We start from the raw sequence: 22,346 nt of genomic DNA on the forward strand, positions 1-22,346 counted from the left end.
GGTAAAATGACAGTGAGGTGCTACAGTCAAGGGGCTTGGAGAGCCCCTTAATCGCAGCTTTTGTATCTGTAAAATGGGTTAATAATATCTACATCAAGATCTAAGTGAGAGAAAACAAAAGGGGTACCTACTACACTCTGCAGTACCCAGCGATTGTTCAATAGGATCCTTTCCCTCTCCTGAGCCTATTCATCTAATTTCTCAATCCTTTTTGAAAAATTCACCGAGTTTAATCATGTGTGCTTGGGAAATGACCTTTAACTACGTGTGTCTTGATTTCCTTCTTTGTCTGAAAATACACGACACCTGCTTGAGCCTGCTGGTGCAAACCGAGTCAAGAGCCCTTCTATGGAGATAAACAATCAGAAGATGTCATGATGTCAAACCCCCTCCAAGCTCTCTCCAGCCACCGAAGTGCCAAAGCTTAGCAACATCTTAGATTCACCCCCCACCCTGCCTCTGTCGGTCTGGTGACCAGTCTAGCCATGAACCCCAACTCTCCTGCTTCTTCCTTCAAAACGTTGCTTCACTATACCCCTTTCTTCTATTCCACTCACCAGACCCAACCAATCTGTCCTCCTTTAATCAAACATATCAATCATCGCACAGAACTCCTAACCATCTCCTTAAATCCAATTTCTCCCTCTTCTTTCTATACGAGTGGACATACTAAACCAGCCACTTTGAAAGAGCAGATCCAGCTTTAGGACCACAGGAAAAGAGGAATCTCAAAGCAACCATGTTCAACCAATGTTTTTTGGGGCCTACTGTGTGCCAGGGGATGGAGAGATGGATGAGGCTGTTCCCTTCTCCAGTGAGTCGACAATCTGGTGCAGGGGTGTGACATGTGGAAAAACATCTGGGCCACGAAGAAAACATGGTGAACTGTTAACTCTGGCAGCACTTGAGCGAGGTATAGGAACATGGGGAGGATCCACTCTTTTTTTTTTTTTTTAATATTTTTTAAGTCTATTTATTTTGAGAGAGAGCAAGTGTGTGAGCAGGGATGGGCAGAGAGAGAGAGAGAGAGAGAGAGAGAGAATCCCAAGCAGCCTCCATGCTGTCAGTGGAGAGCCCGACGCAGGGCTTGAACCCACAAACTGAACCGTGAGATCATGACCTGAGCCAAAATCAAGAGGCGGACGCTTAAGTGACTGAGCCACCCAGGCTCTCTGAGGAGGATCCATTCTTCACAGAGGATGGATGAGGGGCCTCGAGGGGGCGCCGTCCAGGGGCCACAACGCATAAGCAAAGTCTCAGGAGTAGGAGGAAATGGGCAGGTTGTTCACAGAACAGCAATCAGAGTCTGGCAAGAGGACTGGGTAAGAGACACTGGGTGACTATGACGGTCACAGCAGTCCCCTCTGATTACTTACTACGTCCCAGGCACGGTGCTAAGCACCTTACAACCTATGAGTAAATACCACTAGGAGCAAAGCTCAGGGAGGTTACAGAACTTCTCCAGGCTTGAAGCTGAGGTCAACAAGACTCCAATGAGATTCAAACTTTTACCCATTACACGCCAGAAGTTGGCCACAGCGTAAAGTGCCAGGAGCGGAGGAGAGTGTCTTCTTCAGAGGATACGGTGGGGAAATCATTAACTAGGATATAATAGCTGGATTCCAGGAAGACTAATCTGGCCAGGAGCAGAGGATGGACCAAAGAAGAAATGGAGACTTCTCCAGGAGAAGCCAGGAGACTATGCTACCAACCAGGCAAGAATTCTCCAAACTGAAACTCGGTAGCGAGATCAGAACGAGGAAAAAGAGCTGCCAGATACATGGTGGCTTAAGAGCAAGTGTGCCTGATGACTGTGTGGAAAAGTAGTGAACTTGGCTGGGGGTGGGGGGGGGGCGATGCGGGGAGGGGCAGGGCAAAAGGCAAAAGATGATTCTGAGTGCAACCACAGGTGACCGGGAAGTTGGGGACGCCGTTAATAAAAACGAAGAGGAGAACCTGATAGGGCAGTAGGATAATATATTCCCCTCTGCAGGGCAGGATTTGGCAATCCAGAGCAGTTCAGCCAACCTTGGAGATTTTAATTACACTAAGCCCGAGTTCACCCTCTCCAAAGTCATTTTTTAAAACACTGTCTCCAGGATGCTTTCATGCTGAGAAGCTGACAGCCAGGAGAATTCACGCTAAACCATCTCTGTCACCACTCAGTCATCAAGTATCTTAAGAACCCCTGAACAATTCTTATTTTACAGTGTTCATCCTCTGTGGGAAAGCTCCATCTGTGAAGGACAAACTTCTAAGGAGGAGTAGAGAAAAATCAATCAAAGAGTCATTCCCCTGACTGATCAATAGGTGTCTGTCAGGGAAATTTTACTTCTCCCATCTATGCGAGTTAAGTGGGTTCTTACCGCACTGAACAATACTTACCTCACTGAATTTCTGTCCGTAGCAATTTGCAGCCCTGTGCCTCTCTGGATTTTTCCTGACTTCAGCACAAAATTTAAATTTGACAAGTGCTGGGGAATGCACGGGACCTACTGCCCAGAGTGATGCCAAGAGGAGTCACCCGAGGGGAAGTTCTGAATGGAACCCATCTAAGTGGCACGATGAGAGTGGGCATGTGCACATCTAAAATCAGCCATCTGATTGTCCCATGGCCAGCTCCTTCTTATCAGTGAGGTCTCCAGTCACAAGCACTTCCTCAGGGAGGCATCCCCTCCACTCCACTAAGTCACACCCTCTTGGGAGCAAAGAATTGTCTGTGTCTTGATCTGTATGGTAGCTACACAGATGTATAAGAGGTATAAAAATCCACCGAGCTGTAAACTTAAGAAGCATGCGCTTTACCGATGTTAAGTCACCCCTCTATTAAAAAGTAAGTGAAAACTGATTATAAATATGAAATCCACCCCTCCCTCACCCATTACACCACTATGCCCTATTTGTTTTCTTTAGAGCATAAACCATTGTCCACAAATAAATGATGTAGTCACTTGCCAGCCGTTTACTGTTCGGAGAGGCACGCCCCCGACACAGTAGCCGCTAGTCACATGTGTTTATTTCAGTTTAAATAAACTAAATGAGATTTAAAATTAAGGTCCTCGGTCACACTAGCCACATCTCCATTGCTCCGTGGCCAGCCATGGCTAGGGGCTACTACATTGTATGGTGCAGAAACAGAACATTTCCATCGCTGCAGAAAGTTATACGGACAGCGCTGGTCTAAGATGTAAGCTTCGGGGCGCCTGGGTGGCCCAGTCGGTTAAGCGTCCGACTTCAGCTCAGGTCACGATCTCGCGGTCTGTGGGTTCGAGCCCCGCGTCGGGCTCTGGGCTGATGGCTCGGAGCCTGGAGCCTGCTTCCGATTCTGTGTCTCCCTCTCTCTCTGCCCCTCCCCCGTTCATGCTCTGTCTCTCTCTGTCTCAAAAATAAATAAACGTTAAAAAAAAATTTTTTTTAATAAATAAATAAAATAAAATAAAATGTAAGCTTCAGGACAGAGACCTTGTCTATCTAGTTTATCCCTAGCTCCTAGATGGTGTTTGGCACATGGAAGGCACTTATTATAAATACTTGTTGAAAAAAATGAATGAAGGAATTTTGTAATACCAAAAAAAAATCAGAGAGCAAAAACAAAAACCTGGAAACATTCTAAATGTACATCTCTAAGGGATTATTCAAATAAACATCAGCGCATCCTACAATGGAACTCTATTTAGTAATTAAAAGGCATGGGAAGGTGTGTATGTAGTGACTCAGACAGAGATGTACACTATATTAAGTGAAAAAGCAAGTTTCTTAAAAATATGTACAATGCGATTCCATTTTTATTAAGAAACACAAACTAACATAGTCAGGAGTGGTATATATCAAACTGTTAATAGCACTCAGTGCTGGATAGAATTAGAGAGAAGAGGAATTTTCACTCTGTATTCTTCTGTAATGTTTGAATGTGTAATGAGGATGTATCACTTGAGGCTTTCTTTTTTAAGATTTAAGACAAAATCACATGCAACCCTCTAAGAACAAAAAAAGACTCCCGCATTGCAAACTGTCCCAAGAATATACAGAACAGTACTTAAATAATTACCAAGTGCCAAATTCCTTACCACCTTTATTTCATTTAATCTTAACAACCCTGCAATTAAATACTACCATCCTCTGTTAAAAATGTAGAATCTAAACATCAGAGAGGTTAAATAGCTTTCCCAGGGTTGCACAGCTAGCATGCAGCAGCACATTTGGCATCTGAACCCAGCTTTCTGGGGTCAGCAGCTCATGGCACTCTTTATGCAGAAAGCACAGGCAAATACCACCAAGAGGAACCCAAAACTAGCCACTCCATCTATATGAAACCCCAAACAAGGGCCAAGCTACATTGAGTTGCATGAAACCAACCAAACCCTAGAGAAAGTGACTTTTGCTGCTCAGGACAATAGGAAATATATCAAAATTGAAGCTAATCGCCCTCCCTCTGCCTTGTCCCCCTAGCTCCCCACCACGGTCCTACACACATACACATGCACACACGCACACATATGTGCACACATGCACACTTACATGCGTGCACACACACATACGTGCACCCACATGCATGCACGAGCACACACACGTGCACACATGCACGCACACACACAAACTGACAGCAATGCCACAAGGATCAGGTGCCAATGAACGCCTGGTAACTTAAGCATGCTGGTGGAGACTTCCCAGCTCCCAGGCAGATGCCTTGATTGTGCCTTTGTTGGATTCTGAGCCAATCCCCCCTGAAGAGAGTTTTCAGCTCACCCGAGATATCTGAGCCAAAACGCTGCAGAGTCGCCTTTCAGCTCCGTGGACAAGACATTCCAGGCTGCACGCCGGGAGGCTTGTTTAGCTTCACACTTGACGCAAATGGGGTGTGTGTTTACCCACAAACACACACATGCACACACCAACAGAAGCTGCCGCCGCCACCAACAGAAGCTGCCGCGGTGGCAGTATTTCTAGAAGCCCAGAAACTGTACTCGAGCAAAACTGTACTTGAGCAAGACAGAACGGGATCCCGATGCCTATCGGGAAAAACAATCTCATTCCTCCTCAGCAAAGTTTCAACCACAGCCTGGAAAATTCAGTAGGAGATGAAATGTAATACTCTAGTAAGCCTTATTTTGCCAGCGCAAGTGAGAGCTCACTCAAGCGTAGAGAGTCATTAAAATGGATCTTACATATATCATTATAAATTTAATAATCGCCATGACGGCTAGAGTTCAAGTTAAAATGAATGTCAGCTGAGCATGACCAATTGATGTTGCCCCAGCTGCTGCAGAGCCTCACTTGGGGTTATACTCTACTTGCAGAGGCTCCATAGTACATGTGGACCCAACACAGCCAGAGCCAAGAACACAGATGGGAAACGCAGACATCCGCACCTAGCCAAGGAGAGGCCGTCATAATTGCATATTATCTCGGTGTACCAGCCCAATTAAAATTTTCTACAGTGTCAGAGGTCCCAAATGTTCCTCCGCTAAGTGTCTGGATACCAAACTTGGCTAACACTTCGTAAAATGCAGTCAATCTCAGGTTCTGTTCACAACAATTACCGATTGTCCTCCAGTCTCTCAGAAAGCTCCTGCAGAAATAGGAGCAGACAGACCCAGCAGGTTATACACTGAGTAAGTCAAACACCACAAAACAAATTTACTTATCTAGGCGCCTAAGATAGTGGGCATTCTTCCTGCATTAATGGTAAGTGTAGTTTCAGGAATGGAGTATTTTTCTTTAGGAATGGAGTCAGTATCTATGCTTATAAAATGTAATTTGCTTCCGTTGACTTTTATCCTTTGAAAGTCAGAGCGAAACCCCATCCAAAATCCTTTTCACGCGCGCGTGCACACACACACACACACACACACACACACAGCCATCTAAATTACAGGCAAAAGTTGTAAGGCTAATTTTCACCTCCACTTGTTTTTCTCCAGGAAGAAATGGTCTTTGGGAAACAGGAGAGGAATACTCCACTCCACACCAAGAGATCACCAGAAGTTTTTCTGACATCCACAACATTTCAAAGGAAATATCGGAAATTATTTTCAGATTAACACGGACTCTGGCTCTGCTTGAGCTGCATTTAACCCTTGCCATCGCCTGGTCCTCGCAGTTCCCCTGGGAGTGAGGAGACACAGCTTTGGCTTTCTTTCGAGACAACCAGCCACTCAGTGCTACTCCTGAATGTGTCTGGCTTTTAAAGGCAACTTGAACTTTAACCGGTAGACACGGGTCCTGGGTGACTGCAGCTTTCAGACCGATGACAGCAAATGACCCACACTCAACAGGCCTTTTTAAATGGCTGTGACATTCTCACAGATGGGGCCAAAGCCTGGAGTAGGATATGTTTTTGATCCGTAAACACAAGAGCCAGCAGACCACGCAGAGCATAACTCAAACGAAACCACTGCTGTCAGGAGCACCATTTCCAAAAGGTGCTAAGAGTGTGTGAATCCCTAAGGGGGCTTCCGTGCAAATAAGCTCATATTCGACTTCGAGAGCACACCACTTTTTGTTAACTCCTAGAGCAACAGCTTATAAATCTTTGACTTTCTGGCTTGCGGGAGAAATGCGGTTTTCTCCCCCTTCTTCCTCTGTCCCCTCGCGCACTTCGAGCCCAGCACTAGGACCTAGCAAATCAGGAGCCCCCACCCCGCCTGCTTCACCCGAGAAAGACAAGCAAGCATAACGAGGACACAAGGTTCTGACCACCACCTGGGTTCTCTGCATCGAGCTTAGCAATTCCAGCACCACAAGCCAAGAGACGGGAGTTCTACCCACTCACCCTCTTTTGATCTTCCAGTCCGTGGGTGACCAGCTTTCTCTTCTGCTGTTGGCTGGCCTCAGAAACCGGTTCCATTTCCCAGGAACAAAATCCCTCTCTCCTTCAGCGAGGCTTCCAAATCCACGGAGGAGGAAAATATCCCAGGCAAAAGGGGCGCATGCACGCGGCCGGACACGGCCCTCTCCAGCCGAGGAAACGCACGCGACCTCTTCAAAGGTCTTCCCGACTTCTTAAAACCCACTCGGGGACCTCACTCGCCATCACTGCCTCAGCAATGAGGGCGGCTGCGGCTGGCATGGTGCGAGCTGGGAATTGGGGCTTTACTTCAGTTCCAAGACTGGCTTCCTGAGAGCCCAGGGGACAGATCTGGGCAAAGACGAGTCCATGTCCTGGGGCACGTGCCACATTACTGCCCCTGAAATCCTTTCCCTCACTGTCTCCTTGGCACCGATAATTTATATGTCAGTAACGATGTAAATGGGCATTTAATCCACCGCGCTGATAGCATCCACATCCCTCTCCGGCAGCCCCCGACTCCCATAAATCACCGCCGATGCTGCTCGCAAAGCCGCCCCTCACAGTTCCTGCCAGCGTTCATCACAGAGGCTGCTCCCCTCCCGGGCTGTCGTCTTTCTTCATGGAGTCAGACCCATACCTGAGGAGACAACGTTCAACAGATTTGTCTTCCGTGGAAGAACTCAGGTATGAGCTGTCTTGCCCACCATCTGGAGCCCCAACCAAGCAATAGCCAGCGGTCTTGCTCCGAGCCCCTCAGCACCCCCAGCACATCCATGGACGAGCAACCGGGGGGCCTCATGGGGTCCCCCACTCCTCCTGGTGAGAGGCACACAGAGGACCCTGTTCTTGAAATCAGCGCACCAGAGCCTGAAATGGGTTATCTTTCAAACCCGGGGTGGGGGGTGCGTCACCATCACCACCACAGGAATAAGGCACCCAGGTAGGATGAGCCAGGGAAGCAGGGGTCTGTGAAGCAAAAAGCCATCACCATTTCCCCCTCGGTTACAGCTGCGGAGGCGGCGTGTGGCCGGCGGGATGACAGGGTCGCCGGGGAGGCGAAAAAGAGCAGCCTCGATCAGCTGAGGGCTGAAAGGCGACTGTGCTACCGAGCTGCTGCGTTCCCTGCCTTGGAACCTGCAGGCAGAGCAGGCACCCAGTCACCTCCCGGCTGACGTCACAGAAGCTTGAAGGGACAGGGAGGGAGGAGAGGGGAGGGACCTCCCCACCCAGGAACACGTTTCGCACGGGGTGTGCCCTTCCTCGGGCGCATCCGAGAGGTGGGAACGTATTTGAGAATTCCCATGAAGAGGCACCAACGCATAATCATGAATGCCTCTTCCCATACATCGCACCAGCAGTACCAGGGAAGAAAGAAAAAAGGGGGGAAAGCCCTTCACTGCAAGGCATGAGTTTCTTGCCAGCGTTTCTAATCAACTCGCTGGCCATTCTACAATTCAGGCTGCGCCAGCCTCCGGGAGAGCTGTGGGCAGATCCGGCCGCAGTGGGCACGAGACAGAAGCCCTCAGACCATCCCTTGCAGCTGTCCTGACCGGTGGCTACTTTGGAATGAGGCCGACGCCATCCCCTATCACAAAGGGCTTCCGCACGGCTCAATGCCAAAGCAGGTTAAAAGGGGGACAAGAGACTCAGCCACAAAGGGCTCGTGAGGAGGAAGAGGGGAAATGCTTCTCTCTCGGGGAGGGGAGAGAAGTGGCAGAAAGGTTGAAGGCTTGTCCTAAACCACAAAAGACACTCCACCAGAACAGATTTTGGCAAGTGAATTCCCAAGTCACAAATGCTCTGAATTTGGCAGGAATCGATGAGAACGAAATGTCCAGAGGAGGGGCACCTCCTTTAGCCAAGGGCGGCTGACATTAAAGGCAGCACGGGTGAGGCCCTCTGCTAGCCCAGGAGACAGCTCAGCTTCCACAGAGAAGGAGGCACCCTCTGGTTGCCCAGCATCACTATCTCCAAAGCGCCCTCGAGGGATCCCCGGCAAAGGTGAAACCTCAGATCCGTGCTTTTTCATTCCAGGTCGCAACGCAAATACATTCCGGCAAAAGTACCCTTTTCTGAATCTACACCGAGACCTCAAACTAGGAGGCTCAGACAGATGTAGGTCTGAATCTCCGCAAGTGAACTCTTAAGCAAGTTACTTAAGTGCCTTAACCTCTCTGAGCCTCCGTGTTCTCATCTGTAAAGTGGGGCTGATGATCGCACGCAAGAGTAGGAAGACGGATCACCTGCCGACAAAGGGCAGGTGAAATGTTCACCACTAGCATGTATTGAATGCTTGCCACAGGGCAGGCACCGTCTACTGATTTACACATTCATTCATTCAGTTTATCTCTATCAAGGGCTTGTTGCCAGCTCTCTTGCCTCAGTGAGGGGTTCTTAGCTCTGTGTTAGAAATAAGAAAATGGATAAGGAAGGTCAAGTAAGTTAACTAAAGACACACAGTAAGTTGCAGGGCTGAAATTTGAACCCAGATCTGACCTCACAGTCCTTGCTCATATCCGGGCCTCTTTGGCAGGATCACTGTTATTTGGCTTTTCACAAGCAGCCTGAATCCAGAGTCCACACTTTTTACAGCTCCTGGCTCTCCTCGTGACGAGTAACAATAATTTTTTTAAAAAGACAGGTGCCAAAGGGTCTCCTACTTGGAAGGGGCTTCTCCAGAGGAACGGTTTCATTCACAGCTCTGGGCTCCTTCACTCTGCACCCGGCCCTAGCTCTCTCTCTCCCGGGTGAGACCCTGTCACATCCCATCAGGCCAGCCGGCGCACACGCCCCAAGTGCACATGGGGACAGACGTTCTCACCACAGAAATCCCTCCCCATCAGCGGGGAGTGAGAGGGTGTTCAACCCCTCCTGGGAGCCTTTTGTTGTTTTCTGGGAGCCAGTCTCCACCAGTTCTGGGGCCATTGCTGTCCTGGTGCTGGGGATGGTGGTGGAGGGGTGGAGGGTACAGGGTACCCAAGAAAGGGGACAGCAGAGATGCTGCTGTCAGCTAGCTGTTGTATCCAATCTGTTTCCCGATTCAGGAGGGAGGGCTTCCCTGGAGCAAGTCCTGATGTAAAATCTCTGGTTTCTCACTGCCCAGAGAAATCTCAGAAAGTTTAAACACACTTAAAAAAACAAAACAAAACAAAAACAAAAACCTGAAAGGTAGGACTAAGAGAACACTTAATGGATTGTTGAAAAAGCAACACATTTGCTGGAATGATCCCTAAATGCAGCAACATGTCACTAGCTTCTCTCTGTGCCATAAGTCAGCCAGGAGCAGCTGTAAGGGAAGGAGGAACGAGGAGGAGGAGGAGTCTGGACCCAACTGCACCATAAGATGGGGGATGGGATATTTAGGGCAAGTCCCCGCCTCCCCCTTAAAGTCCAGAAGATAAATCTAGTCATATTGAAGACATCCTGAACACTGTCAGGGCTTTCTCTGGCCTGGACCAAACACAGTCTCCAAAAAAGCTTCAACTTCCCATTCCACAGCGGCTCAAATCCTTCCTGCTTTCTGGGCAATCCCTGAGGGGGAAAAAAATTTAAGACTCTGTTTGGAGGTACAGTCCCAAATATGGGGGTCCAGGAAAGGATCTACTCTCAGATATAGAGGCATCCCTCCAAGAGGCCCACTGAGGTTCCTTCCTGCAATAAAACTCTATTCCTTGATTAATGCCAATTTGGGATTCCAGGTGCTAGACAAGCCACAGGCCAGGCCCGCCCAGGTAGAAGGCACTCCTTCCTTCCTTCCGCCTCTGCGTTAGAATTGTGAGCCCATTTTATATGGTTTCCTAAAACATCCTTCTTAAATTCTCCAGAGTTTTTAAAACTGGGCAAAGCCCCCTTGGCTTTCTCGCCTCTCTCTCCCTCTCTAGCCCCACCAAACCTCCCTCTCCCAGGTGGCTGGAGACTGGGAAAACTGGTTTTAAACCTGGATTAAATGTTGGGGGAGGGGGTTTTCGGTGGTGGTGAGAAAGGGAAGCCTGACCTGTTTCATCTTATAACTGTAGTTCAGTTTCTGAAACAAGGGTGCATCCGTCTTTCCAATGGTCTAATTAACACTCATCACCAACACAGCATTTTTAATTAGTCTTCAGTGCCAATAGGGGAAACGAGGAGCTTCTTGGAAACCTAGCCTTTCATTAATCAATCAATAAATAAGTTACATAAGATGTAAGAAAGAGAGCCGAGGAACCAGGGTGGTTTCCAGGCTGGGTTTTTAATTTGGGTGGGTTTTTTTTGTTTGTTTGTTTGTTTCTTTTTTGTTTTTCTCTCCCGAAGGGAGTCGGCCGAGCCGCCGCTACTGCTAAGCCGGCGAGGAGGGCTGACCCAGCCACCAACCCCCGCCTTTATTTGCGCCCGGCAAGCGAGCGGAGCGTGCTCCCGCCTCTTCCCTGAAGAAAAGAAAGGATCACACACAAAAATAAGTCACTAGGGCCCCAGCTGGGCCGCGCGGGCTGCCTCTGCCGCCACCGGGGTCCCTTTGCCCGCAAGAAAGGAGCCGGCTCAGCGGAGCGCACACCCGGGAGGCGCCGCGGCTCCCGGCGCTCGGGCGCCCCCTCCCCGCCCGTGCCCTCGCCCCTCGGCCTGCGGCTACCCCCAGCGTGGGAGAGAGAACGCCAGGGAAAGGAGAGGCCCGGCCTCGCTGCCCCCGGCTCGGATCCACCTACACACACACACACACACACACACACACACACACACACACACACACACGGATATGGACACAGGGAAGAGACTCAGACACACACGGACAGAGGCGTAGTAGACACTCACAGAGATCCAGACATACACACACGTAGACTTAGAGGCACACACACACACACCCAGATACCTACAGAAGCTGAGATCACACACCAGGAAGCACACCCACCCAGAGAGGGTCACACGCAAACAGGTACCAGAGCGAGGTGGCTAGAAAACGGAGGCACAGACAGAAAACACGCGCGCGCACACACCCACACACTCATAGGTACACAAGACAAGCATACAGAGAGGAAACACACGCACACAAAAACCGAAAATACACAGATATGCCGACAGAAGGAGCGGCAGAGATAATCAGACACAAGCACTCGGAGAGGGCGTTCACAGACACCCACGCCAACAGCAAACAGAGGGACCCAGACGTGAGGATACACCCAGAGATACAGTCAAGCAGAGGGGAACGCACAGAGGCACGCAGACACCACACACCCGGAAACACGGGAACACGCACACGGAGATCCACCCAGCCTCGGGCACGCACACCCGGAGGGACGCACACCCACTCCGGCTGGGGGCGTGTGCCGCGCCGCCGAGGCGGGGAAAGTGCGCCGCGGAGCTCCAGCACCGCCTCGCAGCCCGGCGCCGCGCGCCCCAGCCCGCATCTGCCGGGGAACACTTTCCCAGCACGTTTCTGAACAAGGGCCCGCCGGCCGTCGGCGTGCGCGGGTGGCTGAGCGCCCGCCCGCGGGGTCTCTGTGCTGCGGCCGCGCCGGCTGAGGAGGCCCCGACCCTCCGCCAGGGTCCCCGAGCGGAGGTGTGGCCCCTGCGCGGGTCGGTGCGGGGCCAGCCCACTCCCCACCGGCAGTCCCCGCCCTGCCCGGCCCCGGAGCCCAGCACAGAGCATCCCCAAGTCCTCTCCTCCCTGCTCGTCCCGTCGCACTGCAAACTTTCCCCCGGCCGCTCGTGGCGCGGGGCAGCCCGGCCCAGCCCTGCCCTGGGAGGCGGCGCGGCGAGCTCCTACCTGCGCCCACGCGGCTTCGCGAAGCCGCAGCCTCCAGCCGGTCTCGCACCGCGCTCCGGCCAGCGCTCCTCAGCCGGGGCCGCCGCCGCTGCCGCCGCTCCTTCCCCTCCGTTACCCGGGAAACCGCCTCCTCCTCCCTCCCGCCAACCAACCAACAACGTTCACATGGCGCCGCGCAGCCAATGGGCGACCTCGCCATCCCGGTCCCCTTGCAGGGTCCCGAGCCCTTTCCCAGGCTAGGGGACCGAAGAGAGAGGCAGGGGCCTCCCTGGAGCTGCTGCTACTCAGAAGGTGGGCCCGGAGGGAGTTGAGGAGGGCTGGGTAGAGAGAATCATCCGGTCCTGCCTACCGGTGTCCTTCTTCTCCTGGACCTGACACTTTAAGGAAGACCTGCATCGCTGGAGAACCTGAGTCGACGTGTGAGGTCACCTAGGTCAGTCTTCCACTAAATCCAGAAATCCTGGGGGCAGCTTCCCAACGGGGAGCTGTCCAGCCTATGAACACCTCTGGGGGGCAGGGGGAGCGGCTGGGTGGTGAGAGGGCTCACAATCTCCCATGCAATGCTTCGTTCTTCTTGTAGAGCTCTGACTGGGGGGACAAGTTCTTGCCACCACGGACCTGAAGCCTGCCTCCATGCCAAGGTCCATTTCTGTTCTCTTGGACACGCAGAACGAGGCTTCCTGCCCAGCAAACAGTCAGGACTTCAGAAACTAGAAGGCAGTGCGTCCTACCCCCCAGTGAGCCTTCTTCAGAAACGTCTTCATTCATCTTCCGTCTTCCCTCAGGGCCACTGTGAAATCAGAGAGGTTTGTGCTCAGCTGTGTCTGTCCACTTCTCTTTCATGAGGTGGTCGAGTATGTAAGTCCCTGGAGAGGAGGAATCTCAGGATCCCAGCACTATTTGCAAATAAGATTCGAACTGGGGGAAAAAAAAAAAAATCTCTGATCTCCTAAAATGAGTCCGGGCTCCAAAACATAGAGTACAAGGAGAGGTGCTAGGGTCCCTCCTATTTCATCCTCCAGTCAAAGCTTGCTCCATAAGGTGCGGGGTCCAAGGTAAGAAGGCAAGGAGTCTTGTTGGTCCTGGTAAGAAGGTGGCCTGCCCTTTCCAGAGCCCACAGATGCTACTAAGCCACAGGGTCTGTCCACCAGCTCACCAAAACAGGAGCTTGGGACAGAGGCCAAAACGGAAGGCCAGTTCTACTGCTGGTCCCCTGGGTGAGCTGTGGGAGGTGATCCCAGCTCAGAAAGTAGGCGTGCCACCTGCCATCAGAACAGGAGGGACTGACGAGGCACACACACCCCTCAGCTCCAACTACCACTCCCCAAGTCTGGTGGTAGGAAAGGTGCTGGAGCCTCCCTATGCTGGGAGCAGAGGGCCCAGCTGTGAGATGGCCGCCGTGAGGGAATCGCAGCAGGGGTGGGAGGCCACCTGTGCTCACGCTCACTCAAACGTGTACACACGCATTACACACCTGGGTCGTGCCCCAGAGCACCACACTTAGAACTGGAAAATGGTCTGCGGCCGTCCCACCCTCAACACGCCCGATCTCATCTCATCTCAGAAGCTAAGCGGGGTCAGGCCTGGTTAGTGCTTGGATGGGAGAATTGAAAAATGAAAACTGAAAACCATTTTCTTAGCCAATTCCTGCAAGTCTCTGTGAGGCCACGCAAGGAAGACCAGCAGGGGAATGGTAGTGAGTGACATCGTGTGCCCGGTTGTAGGGAGTGTGATATAGTTACGAGAACACAGAACTAAATCAAATGGCTTAGGCTGGGATCCCCTCTCCGTCATTTGTCAGCTACACGTTCTTCTCCCTGCACCTAAATTTCCACATGTATGAAACAGAGAAGCTATATTCCTCCTGACAGAGATGTTCTGAGGATCGGATGTGACCATGAATGCTTTGTAAGCAATAATGCACCTTGCAGAGGAGGGCTTTTACCAAAAGATCCAGTTTGCCCTGTGAGGGTTAGTTTTGTGTGTCAACTCAGCTAGGCTGCAGTACCCAGCTTTTGGTCAAATACCAGTCTAGATGTTGCTGGTGGAGGTCATTTTTAGAGGTTTTCAGAGGTGATCGACATTTAAATCAGTAGACTAAGTAAAGCAAAGTACCCTCCCTAATGACTAACTAATCGAGTTAGTCAAAGTCTGATGAGGAAAGACCGAGGTCACCGAGGAAGAAGAAATCCTGCCTCCATACTTGTCTTTGGACTCAAGACTACAACATCAACTCTTTGCTAGGTTTTTTTTTTTTTTTTTTTTACTTGAGTTACAAAGAGAGCTTCTCAAAGGAGCACCTCTTTTTTTTTTTTTTTTTCCCCTGTCTCGTGCACCTGGTATAAATCAAACACATTAGATGCTTAGTGGATGGCTGGTTGGCTGGCTGGCTGGCTGGGTGGGTGGATGGATGGATGGATGGATGGGTGAGTGAATCCTCTATAAATACCTTGTTCACATCAGCCTGGGGAAAAGGGAGTGTCCACTCCTCCCTTCTATACCCTTGCATGATATCAGCTTTATCATCACCCACCATCTTGCCTTTCTTTTAAGACAGCTCAATTTGTCTCTTCCAGCATGCCTCACTTTAACCTCAAAGTCCTCAAATTAACTTCCCTCTATACTTCCCCACTCCATCCTTTCCTTCCGCACAGACCCCTTAGGTCTACAGTAAATTATGCCTGTGTTTTCTTGCTCCTTCATTTTGATAGATTTTGTTGAGTGCCTACATATGCCAAGAACTTTTATGTCCATGCAGGATGATTTCACTAATGAGAACACAGGGAGAATGAGAAAATCGCTGAGAAGTCAGAAAAAGAGGACCCAAAGTTTGCAATAAAAGATATAGCCTTTCAGGTGCTCATTCAAAGCCTGTATGCCCTTGGTTTACTCACACTTTTCATGGGACTGATTATTTAGTTTCCAAGCCAAAGCAAATCAGAGGAAGGCATTTATCCCAAGCAGTTGGCAAACTGACAACTATAAGAAGTCAGAGAGGACAATTTGTCAGGAAGAGAGGAGGCCAATAAACCTATGAAAAACAAAACAAAAGGTACAGGCAATCTGGGACCATTTAGGGGATGGGCAATCAATCTTACACATCTCATCCATTCATTAAACTGCACTGACCCATCATAACACTGACTCGATTCAACAAAGGTCTTATAAGGCAGAGAAGATTTGATGACCCTAGAAAGCTTTTCATACAAATTGGCTAAATGGAACTTAGTGGACCAACTCAGGGCTAGTAGGAGGGTTCAGCTGACAAAAATGATTCAAAATCTGGACCGCCAATATTTTATGCTGATGGAATTATTAATGATAACTTACTGAGCAAGTCTAAGACATGCCTGTTGCTTTAAATACTTGACTTCATTCAAGCCCCACAAGAAGTCTATAACGTGGATACTGTTACTATCCTTGTTTTCTGAAGGAAGAAAGGGAAGGAAACAGGCTCAGAAGGGTTAACTTGCCTTTGGTCACGAAGCTGGTTGGTAGCAGATCTTTTACAACCAAATCAAAAAAAATGGAGAGAATGGACTGTCTGTACCTCTTTTACTCCTCTTTACGCTTAGCATAGATCTGGGCATATAGTAAGTTCTCAAAGAAGGGGCTCAGGGTTCATCCACCCAATAAGTTTGTCCCAGGAATTGTGCTAGAATCTGGAGCTACATTGGAGAGTAAGCCAGAGACAGATCCTATCCTCTGAATAGTGCTGCATCAAGAATGGATAAATCTATTCCACAGGGTTTTTTTTTTTTGGGGGGGGGGGGAATCCATTTTCTGTGATCATATTAAATATTACTCTTATTCTGAGTCTTTAGGGAGCAGCTGAAGTTTCCTTCTTGAGAAGCATAAGTTCCAGATAACAGCAGTCAGAGGTTTGCCTACAAAGAAAAGCCATCCCCCTCCTGTACCGTTCCCTCACATTATGTTTCCGTTCCCTCACATTATGTTTCCATTCCCTGCAGCTTCACTGAAAAGTGACTTGACGGAAGTCACTTCAGCAGCAGCATCTGCAGAATGGTTACGGTGGCGGTGGCAGAGAGGGGAGATGTGGACGGGCGGATATTCTGGTCCTCTCTCCTCCTGCCCTGGCGGGCTCCTCTCCTCATTCCCCACTTGGTACTACCACACCGAGTAGCCAGAGTCAATGTAAGGAGACTGTTTACCCAACTGATCATGGCTGGAGACAATGCCACACTATCTAAAATAGACGGTGGCTGGGAGGGAGTTTATTGTCAGCCAGCAGGGGGTGGGAACGGGGTGGACGGGCTCAGGCTCCCCAGCCCTGCCACTTGTCAAAGCATAGGAGGATGCTATAAAAACAAGCCTGCTGGCAACCTCCCACAGGCGACATGAGCACCTCATTTGGGCTATGGAGGAGTCAAATGTAGAGAAAGGGGCTCAGAGTGGAACATTCTAGCAAGGTGGAAATGGGTAAGAAGATCCAAGCTATTAGTTACTTTTAGTAGGCTCATTTGATTTTCAAGATACCTGTAAGAAAAGAGGGGACATACATGGACTGGGAATGGAGTGGAAACTACAATTTAAAACAAAAGATTTGAATGATTTGAGTGCCTACAATGTTCTGTGAGCGCGCCATGGTCACTGCTGGAAATACCTACCGTAGTGAACACGGCAGGTCGGTTTCCTCTCCTTAAGAAATTTACATCCTAGCAGTGGAGCCAGTCATTACACAGAGACACACGTAAATCACCTGGATAATGTTTTAAAGTCATTGACAAACAATGACGGGGGTCAGGGAGAACAGTATTTTATAGGGTGACCAGAGAGGGCCTCTTTGAGGAGATAACAATTCAAATGAGACCAGAAGGAACCAGCTGAAAGAAAGCCCCGGGGAAGAACTTCACAGACAGAGAAAATAGCAAGTGCAAAGGTCCTGAGACCGCAATGAGTTTGACGCATTCAAGAAACCAGTGTGGCTAGAGCGTGGAGAATGACGAGAAGAATGCTATGGAATTAGGCCCCAGAAGTCTGTCCTCCATGCAGTGGGAAGGTTTTAAGGGAACACGTTTTGAGAAGGTCACTGTGTCTGTGCCACTGAGACTGGATTGTAGGGGATAAGAGAAGCAGGGACACCAGTTAGAAGGCCACCAAAGTCACCAGACAAGACACAACACTGGCTTAGGGTAGAGATGGACATGAGAGGACCGATTTAGAATAAATTTTGGAAAGAGAAGCATCCAGGGGGTGTGCGGGAAAGTCAGCAGGAGCCTTGGCAGCCTTAGGGAAGAACCACCCACACGATCACTGAATCTCTCGTGATGTAAGTCTCTCTTTGAACATCTGTTCCACCATTTACACACTGAGTTCCTGGGACCTCAGCTCGCCTGCTGCCTCACCCAGACCCAGAGCCCCCTCTGGCCTCCCTTCCCACTGACAGCCGGGTAGGCCCAGTTCAGGTGCCAGAAGGAGGATCTGATCAACCCAGCTTGTCTCCCCGTGCCAGGCCATCCTATGAGTTATCTCTTCTCTCCGGATCAGGTGCTCACTTCTGGGACAGGTTGGGGAGGCAGGCCCCCTGACTGTCACAGCCGGGCCTATGGCGGGTCTGTCTGTCATGGAAGGTGCTGTGGACTGCAGGCCACAATTAGCAGGTCTGGCAGTCATCTTAGCTGGCTCCTCTGTATCACTCACCGTTCCAGGCACTTTTCCAAGTCTTAGAGAACCCACTTAATCTTCACAACTATACTTTAAAAGAAAAACTATTATTATCCTCCTTTTGCAGAAAAGGAAACAGGCACAGAGAGGCCGAGTGACCTTTCCAAGATCACACAGCTAGTAAGGGGTGGAGTTGGGGTTCAAACTCAGGTAGTCTGGCTACAGAGGCCTTGATCTTAGGCCTGTGCTGAAATCTGAAATCCTTTCTAAGCTTTAGATCAGACATTGCTGAGAAGGGATCTTGAACGTGGACGTTGAAAAATACAGGAATAGATGTTGCCGCAGCTGCTGCTCCTGTTCCCAACAATGTCTTATCTAGCGAAGCCAAGAGGAGACGGAGTGCACTGCCCGGTTTGAGCTCCAGACCTTCCATTCACTAGTTTTATGATCTGGGTAAAGAACGGTAACTTCCTGAAGCCTCAAGTTTCTCATCCAAAAAAAAAAAAAAAAAGGTGAGGTGCCTGGGTGGCTCAGTCGGTTAAGCATCTGACTCTTGGTTTCGGCTGAGGTCATGATCTCACAGTTTGTGAGTTCGAGGTTCGAGCCCCTCATCAGTCTCTGCATCGACAGTGAGGAGGCTGCTTGGGATTCTCTCTCTCTCCTCTCTCTCTGCCCCTCCCATTCTCCCTCTCGCCCTCTCTGGCTTTCTCTCAAAATAAGTACATAAACTTTAAAAATAAGAAAAAAAACAGTTAATAACCTCTATCCTACCTGTTTGTAAGACAATCATTATGATGCTATGGGAAAGGCACACTGATCAATGAAGAGATTTGGGGAAAGCAAAGAGCAAGAACAAATCAGAGGAAGAAGGGGGATGGGGGGTCCAGCACAGGACACTCCGTGTCCAAAGGCCCGGAGACTGAAGGTGAGAGGTCAGCCAAGGGTGAGGAAATACGCCGCCTCAAGGGCCAGCTTCCTCCTAAAGACCATAGGGAGCCAGTGAAGGATGTTTAGCAGGAGATACAAGAGTGATGTGGTCAGATGCACCGTTAGGAAAGATATCTCTGGTGACCAATGTGGAGAATGGACTAGAACAGGAAAGACCGCAGATGTGGGGACAGGAGGTGGTGACAGCAGTGCAAGAGAGAGAAAGAGAGAGAGGATCGGGACTCAAGGGATGGGAGAAATGCTTGGGCGTATCACCCAGAGACTGTGGGGGCCCAGGAGGGAACCACTTCCAAATCTAGAACAAGCCTATTGTCTAAAAGAGACCGGGTGGGTCCTCCCATACTTTGAATAAGTTTCACAGTTACTTCATATCTGAATAGTGTTCGTTTCTTGGGTGTGTGGCTCTCCATTGATACTTTGTTTGTCTAAATTCTTCAAAGGGAAGGCTCTCTGCTTTGATGACAAGGCCCACCCTTGCTTCCTGTGTGTGGATGGATGGCAACTTTCCTGGGAAGGCAGGTGTGGGGCCTCTGGCTTGGTTACTTTGCATAGCACACTGGGAGTATTCGCATTTCCAGAATCTCGTTTCTCCATTGGAAAGGGGCCCCGTGTTATGTTATGTTATGTTATGTTATGTTATGTTATGTTATGTTATCTTATCTTATCTTATCTTATCTTATCTTACCTTTTTTTTATTTCTATGTTCATGTTTATGTTTATTTTCATTTTTTGGTCCTGGTGCATCAGGTGAAAGTGACCTGGAAATCAAGGCAAATTCCTTTCCTCTCACCCTGTGTCAGTGGTCTAACCCCTCAAAGCCCAGCAGACTAAGCAAGGGCACACAGAAGAAAAACCCGACTTCGATTCTGTTGGGTAGCTTCCTGGTATCTCCTGACTGGTGCTTACATGCACATACACACACACTTGCACACGCACACATATGCACATGTGCCTGCACACACACAGCCCTGTACCAACAGGGCTCCCAGGGCCCCCACCCTCACGTAAGTCCTGCTTCAAGGCATCTTTGCAGTCTGGTGATGTCACCACTCTATGCTGTTGTCTTCTCCCCGGGGGCTGCCTGATGGAAGCCTCCATTTTCCAAATCCCCAAAGCAAAAGGAGGGAAAAAAACAAACCAACTTTTTCTTTCCGGGTCAATAGGTTGGCTTTGTGGAAAAAAAACAAAGATGTATCGTTCATGGTAAAGTATCTCCGGATGAGTGCTGTTGCCCCGAATCTCATTGTCTTCTTTTACCTGCGGAAATCTCCCACGGGGGTGGGAGGCTTGGCTTTATGTGGTTGGGAGCAGGTTCGAGTCATAGCACCTTGAGCTTCAGGGAATCTCTGAAACCAGAGATCCCAGTTCTCTAAGAGCTTATGCCTGACTAGCTTTCGATTTTCAGAATAGTTTTTAAATATTTACGTCCAACTACCGCAGGCTTATTAAGCACTTGGGGGTAGAAGGTAGGACAGGTTTATGATTTTTAAATGTAGGAAGTGTTATATTTGCCATCAAACTGAAAAAAAAAAACTTTAAAACAATAGTAAGCATTTACTTTACAAAAGTAAAAAAACTTTTTAAAACAATAGTAAGTATCCAAATTATTGGATACAGGGAAGCAAATTCAACACATACTTATTAAGAACCGACTGTGTTAGGCATTGCTCTGTGTTGGGCATTGTCCTAGGCCAGGGTCACTGTGGTATAGTACGACTAGACAAAATCCCTGCTTCATAAAAGGTACATTCCAGGGGCGCCTGGGTGGCGCAGTCGGTTAAGCGTCCGACTTCAGCCAGGTCACGATCTCGCGGTCCGTGAGTTCGAGCCCCGCGTCGGGCTCTGGGCTGATGGCTCAGAGCCTGGAGCCTGTTTCCGATTCTGTGTCTCCCTCTCTCTGCCCCTCCACCGTTCATGCTCTGTCTGTCTCTCTCTGTCCCAAAAATAAAAAAATAAAAAAATAAAAAAAAAAAAAAAAAAAAAAAAAAAAAAAGGTACATTCCAGTATAATCCATTGTTCTAGAAATACACACACCTCCTAGAAGGCAGAAGGCACCAAAGCCTTAAAAATGTGTGTCTGTGGGGGCGCCTGAGTGGCTCAGTCAATTAAGCATCCAACTCTTGATTTTGGCTCGGGTCACGATCTCACTGCTTGTGAGATCAAGCCCCACATTGGGCTCTGTGCTGACAGCGTGGAGCCTGCTTGGGATTCTCTCTCCCTCTCTCTCTGCTCCTCTCCTCCGCCCTCTCAAAATAAATAAATAAACTTTAAAAACGCGTGTTACGTTCCCTTTGGGTGAACAATTGTGCAAGACTATAAAGTTGTTTGGAGGAGTAAAAAGTTTAAGAAAAAAATCCTAAACGTATCACATTAAGAAACTAGTTAAATTAATTACAGTGCACTTTTACAACTGAATACCCTACTACTATTAAAATAATATTGAAGAATATGTATCGATTTAGGAAAATGTTAATGATATATTACTTCACAAAAAGTAGGTTACAAAACAGTAGGTAGAGTATGATTCTATTTGTATTAAACGGCCGAAAAAAATTAAGTGAAAGGTTATTAATTTAGCAATACGTACTGAGCACTTATTACGGGTCTTGGCCCTGGAGTTACAGAAGAGAACAAAATTAGCAACATCCTTTCTCTTGTGGAATTTGTGGGGATTGCCTTTGAATGGTAGAATTTGAAGTAACTTTAATTTTTTCCATTTCTTTTTCTATGTTTTCCACATCTCCTAAGCTGATCAGATATTACTTTTTACATTACTTTAAAATTGGGGCTCCTGGCGGGCTCAGTCAGAGGAGCGTGTGACCCTTGATCTCAGGGGTCATGAGTTCAAGTCCTGAGTTGGGTGTAGGGATTACTTAAATTTAAAAAAAAATAATAAACTTAAAAAAATAAATTACTTTAAAATTAAACACAATTTTGAAGATAAACTTTGGAGGTATCATCTGTAGCTTGGGGTTAGGACACAGACCTTAGGAATTAAAGCCCACCTCTTATGTCCTTCCTCCCTCTGAGGAAGTAACCCAGGATGGCCCAGAGTGGTATAACCAAAAGGACAGTGTAAGACACTTTTTGGGCAAAACCCAAAAAGACGGTGTGAGACAAGGACCAGCCTAAAAAGAAGATGCCACATCTCTAGCCAGGATCTAGCGTGAAGCAGAGACCAAGACTGGGAGGCAGGGAGAGTAAGCACAAAATGGAAGCTGAGAAGTCTCGTCTTTTTGCCATGGATA

General features: G+C 48.9%; 1 protein-coding gene across 1 annotated transcript in view; it reads right to left on the bottom strand.

Moving 5' to 3' along the window:
* NAV2 (neuron navigator 2) overlaps positions 1 to 7,425 on the bottom strand; it is a 732,958-nt gene extending 725,533 nt beyond the window's left edge. Inside the window, exon 1 of the mRNA XM_078433316.2 lies at positions 6,773 to 7,425. Within this exon, the coding sequence (XP_078289442.2) occupies positions 6,773 to 6,847 (75 nt within the window). The 5' untranslated portion in view covers positions 6,848 to 7,425. The remainder of the gene's footprint in view (positions 1 to 6,772) is intronic.
* Positions 7,426 to 22,346: the final 14,921 nt, after the last annotated feature.

This window comes from Panthera onca, chromosome D1 (assembly GCF_046562875.1).
Source record: "Panthera onca isolate mPanOnc1 chromosome D1, mPanOnc1 haplotype 2, whole genome shotgun sequence".
Taxonomy (NCBI): Eukaryota; Metazoa; Chordata; class Mammalia; order Carnivora; family Felidae; genus Panthera; species Panthera onca.